The sequence below is a fragment of the Rosa chinensis genome, chromosome 7 (assembly GCF_002994745.2).
Source record: "Rosa chinensis cultivar Old Blush chromosome 7, RchiOBHm-V2, whole genome shotgun sequence".
In the NCBI taxonomy this organism is placed as follows: domain Eukaryota; kingdom Viridiplantae; phylum Streptophyta; class Magnoliopsida; order Rosales; family Rosaceae; genus Rosa; species Rosa chinensis.
The window spans coordinates 45320589-45324617 of NC_037094.1; the positions used below are offsets into that span (position 1 = coordinate 45320589).

The 4029-nt window shown below is 40.1% G+C and overlaps 1 protein-coding gene across 1 annotated transcript; it reads right to left on the reverse strand.

Moving 5' to 3' along the window:
- Positions 1 to 2077, reverse strand: LOC112177984. The gene is made up of 5 exons (XM_024316212.1): positions 1741 to 2077; positions 1572 to 1646; positions 1255 to 1325; positions 443 to 532; positions 1 to 216 (listed from the first exon to the last, which is right to left on the reverse strand). The coding sequence occupies exons 1-5, from the start codon at positions 2075 to 2077 to the stop codon at positions 1 to 3; spliced, it is 789 nt and encodes a 262-aa protein (XP_024171980.1).
- Positions 2078 to 4029: the final 1952 nt, after the last annotated feature.

The following is a 4029-nucleotide window of genomic DNA, read 5'->3' on the forward strand; positions in this document are numbered from 1 at the left end:
CTAAGCATAAAACTTTCCCTTTCTCAGAACTTGTAGCACAGTCCTAAGATGCTTATCATGATCCTCCAAAGACTTGGAGTAAATCAGGATATCATCCACAAATACTACTACAAACTGATCCAAGTAGGGATTGAACATATGGTTCATCAATTTCATAAATGTAGCAGGTGCATTGGTTAGACCAAAAGGCATGACAAAAATGAAAAATGTCCATACCTGGTCCCAAAAGCAGTCTTAGGAACATCCTGCTCCTTATAGCAGTATCTGACCTCAAACATCGATAACAAAATATCGATTGTCTATGGACAGATAACACATCCTCAAATCCGACTCTAGCCCTCGCATAACATTACTCTCATCAAGACGACCCTGCCAACTTATACACAAGTCAAAAACCTTCGCTCAATGTTGTATTGTAGTCCAGTCTGGAATACAAACCGACCAACACAATGGTCGCACCAACTTCCACTTCAACTGTACCGCGATCAAGCACACTGGCTCCATCATTTACTTCCTTCTCCATTAAAGGCACCTGAAACGTTCCGCACAATAGATTGTCTAGGAGAGAAAGTAAACCTAAACACCGAATCTCCACCTCATATCACTATCGCAACAGGTCTAACAGAACTCGGTCTTAAATTCACCTTAAGGTTAAAAACACAAGTCCTCAACCTGACCTCCATCACTTGATTCACTGGTTCAGTCCGTCACACAATCTGCAGATAAAATACTGCTCCCGCACCTTATGTGATCCTTATGGCATACTAGGACCGACACAAAACTTCGAAATCAAAACTTGTCTAGATCCACAATGATATAGGTACCCTATTTAGTATCACAACACTGGTCGTCCTCACCACACCACTTGGTCGCAACACCACCATCACCTAAATTCCTTCCCCGTACACAACACAACCACGAATCTGTAACTATTGCACCAAACGCAGACTACTCAAGAGTCCATAATCATGTTATCACAACAGTATCTTTAACACAACATAGATAATGTAACACTAGCACTACGAGAATTTGGAAATGAAACTTGCCTTTCAACTCAAATCAATAATACAACAATCTTTTATCGTCATCATTTCACAAAGTCACAACAAGTTTTCTATGCATCACAATTTAATAAGTGTTCTACCACCTCAGAACACAAAATCACGCTAAGGTCAAGCCACGACCAATCAACAAAAAATCAACACATGACATTGTATACACAATCAAAGTGGTAGAAAATCTCCACTGCCACACATTAAAGTATGCATCACGCAACCAGCACACATAACCACACTCTACAACAGAAGTCACACGCAAGAGTCTAACTATAGACATTAACAAAACTCAACACAACATAAACATAACAGAAAGAGATACACTAGTATCATACATTACATTAACACGAAATTAAGGGTGATAAGGTATCTTCCACACCTGAACTCTGCAATCTAATAACAAACACTCTAGTTCTTCCCCGGAGGCAGCTATCTCTACTGGGTCCCATGTCCACTATCCTGAGGTTGGGTACACTCTCTGGCTAAATACCCTATCTGGCGACATCTATAGCATACTCTGCTCTTTAGCTTCGAGCACACACTGGCTGGATGGCCCGCAACTCCGCAGTTGTAACATGTCAATGGCATATCCTGCCTAATAGATACAACCTTAATAGGTTCAGCTGCAACTCTAGCTGGAGCTGCTGATAAGTCCTCTGCCTTTTCCAGGACCTGCCTTGAGTACCTAAAGCACTACTATTCTTTGCAACTATCTTTCCCTTTCCTTGGGAATCCCCCATAGTGGTCATCTCCCCTCGAGGAGTCAGAAGTTCATGTTCAAATGCCAAAGCACTAGCAAAGATAAGTGCCACAGTAGGCAACTGAAAAGGAGCCACCATATCTCTAATCACCAGGTTTAGTCCCCGTTGGAACTTTCGAGCCAAAGACACTGAATCAATCGGCCTAACAAACTGATACAACTGTGAGAACCGGGTCTCATAGTCCTTGACACTCATAGTCCCCTGAGCTAGAGAAATGAATTCAGTCCCCAATTTCTCCCTCCCTGAAGCGGGAAGGTACATGTCCCGGAAGAGTTCCACAAAACCCTCCTAAGTTATGGTGAGATATATTCCTAGTCCTCAACACAAAATCCCATCACCGTCCTGCCTCACCCCTAGAAGAGGAACGTAGCTGTAATCTTCTTCTCCATGTTGGTACAGATCACCATATCATAGTAGGTCTCCATGTTCTCGATCCACTAATCAGCCAACAAGTTGTTTGGACCCAAAATGAGCTCATTTTGGGTCCAAACACAAGTAATCTGTACCACCCTGAAATGCCACTGCCCCCAGTCTAATGACCTCCCTAGTCAGCCTAGTTAGATGAGTAGCATCAACTGTCTCAACAACAGGTAGAATAGGTTGCACCACCTCATTCTCAAGATAGAACTCCTCCTGAGAGGTAACCGTACCTCTACCCCTGGCCCTGCCTCTCTGAGGATCCATCACCTAAGGGCCATAACAACACATGGTTAACACTTGTATAAAACCTAAACACATGAATAAGTCATATACAAGAACCGTATTAACCAAAATATTAACACAAGGAGGATACAGTTCTATAAACACAATCCCCTAAGTCTAACAAGAGTTCAATCTAGAGGTGCCCATTCCTCAAAATACTACAACTCAAGAAGCTATTCAAAGCTCTTACACTTCACCTACAGAGCCGACATGTGCTCTGATGACTTAACATTCTAGATGACACTTAACACTCTCACATACCTAATGACTTTATCAATACCGAAGAGTATATGATAGGGATCTGCTGCAGACGGGCCATCACTCGAGTAGTACTGACTATCACCAAATATGTACCTTACGCTTTGATACCAAATTGTCATACCCCGAATTTCGAATAAAGAAATTTGAATTTGAAACGCGATAACTTAACGAGCACAAGCAAACACTTAGAAAGTTTTCCATTTAAACTAAGCAACAAAACAAACTGAGCTCACAATGTCAATACAAACTTGTTCTTTAGAGTCACATATTACATTACAGGGAGTTTATAAATTAAACTGAACAACAATTCAATAAGTAAACACACTCACTACACTTACTACTCAGCGGAAGACTCAAACTAAAAGTACACTTCTACGTCCAAGCTAGGACAACAACAATACCTCAGCTTCCACGACTGTTACTCTGACCTGCACAATAACCCATATACCAAGGAATAGTACACCAGGTTGAAACAACAAACCCGGTAAGCTTTTGCAAGCTCGTGTGAATAAACCTAAATAACCACAAAACACCTTTCCGACTCAAAGATAACAAATCAACTCAAAAATTAATTCCAACATCAAAATCCTTTTCTTTTTAAAGAAAACAATAGTCACCACTGTGAAAACCAAATTATTCTAAATGAAAACCGGTAATTCCTGCATAGAAAATTAGTTTAGGAAATCACCGAAAAGCACACAATCCAAAATAGAAATCATAGTAATCCCTGTATATGGTTTAATTCTGGAGATCACATTAAAATCAAACAAAAGAAATCATAGTAATTCCTGCATATAGTTTAGTTCAGGAGATTACTTAAAAATCAACAATAGAATGAAAAAGGAAAATAAATAGGAAAATCAAACAACTCACGCTAAAACCGAGAAACCACCATTCAACTCCAAAATGACTCATACATCACTAAAGTGATAAAATCATATTATTTCAACTCACACCATAATGTGAAAATCAAGTCCCTTATGGACAATAAAAGAAAGAAACCACTTGAAACTTTGTTTTAAAAACGTGTATTCATGAGTCCCAGGTAACCACGTGTTACCCCCCATGACATACAATGGCGAACAGACTATAGCTCTAATTGATCATAACCACTCACCCGGCCAAAGGCGTGGTTCCCAATATATTTTCCTTGTCACTATTGTGACACCAGATCCGTAGATCTGAAAACATTTAAAAAGTCCCACACAACTCAAAATGTTACCCCAAAACTCAAATACTCTTTCAATACA

Excerpts from the sequence above, each read along its gene's own strand:
- LOC112177984 (XM_024316212.1), bottom strand. The coding sequence starts at position 2,077 with ATGTACCTTCCCGCTTCAGGGAGGGAGAAATTGGGGACTGAATTCATT. Across the intron at positions 1,647-1,740 it reads AAAGAATAGTAGTGCTTTAG|GATATGCCATTGACATGTTA; the intron begins GTACTCAAGGCA and ends TCTATTAGGCAG. Across the intron at positions 1,326-1,571 it reads GCTCGAAGCTAAAGAGCAGA|TTAGACTCTTGCGTGTGACT; the intron begins GTATGCTATAGA and ends TAATGTCTATAG.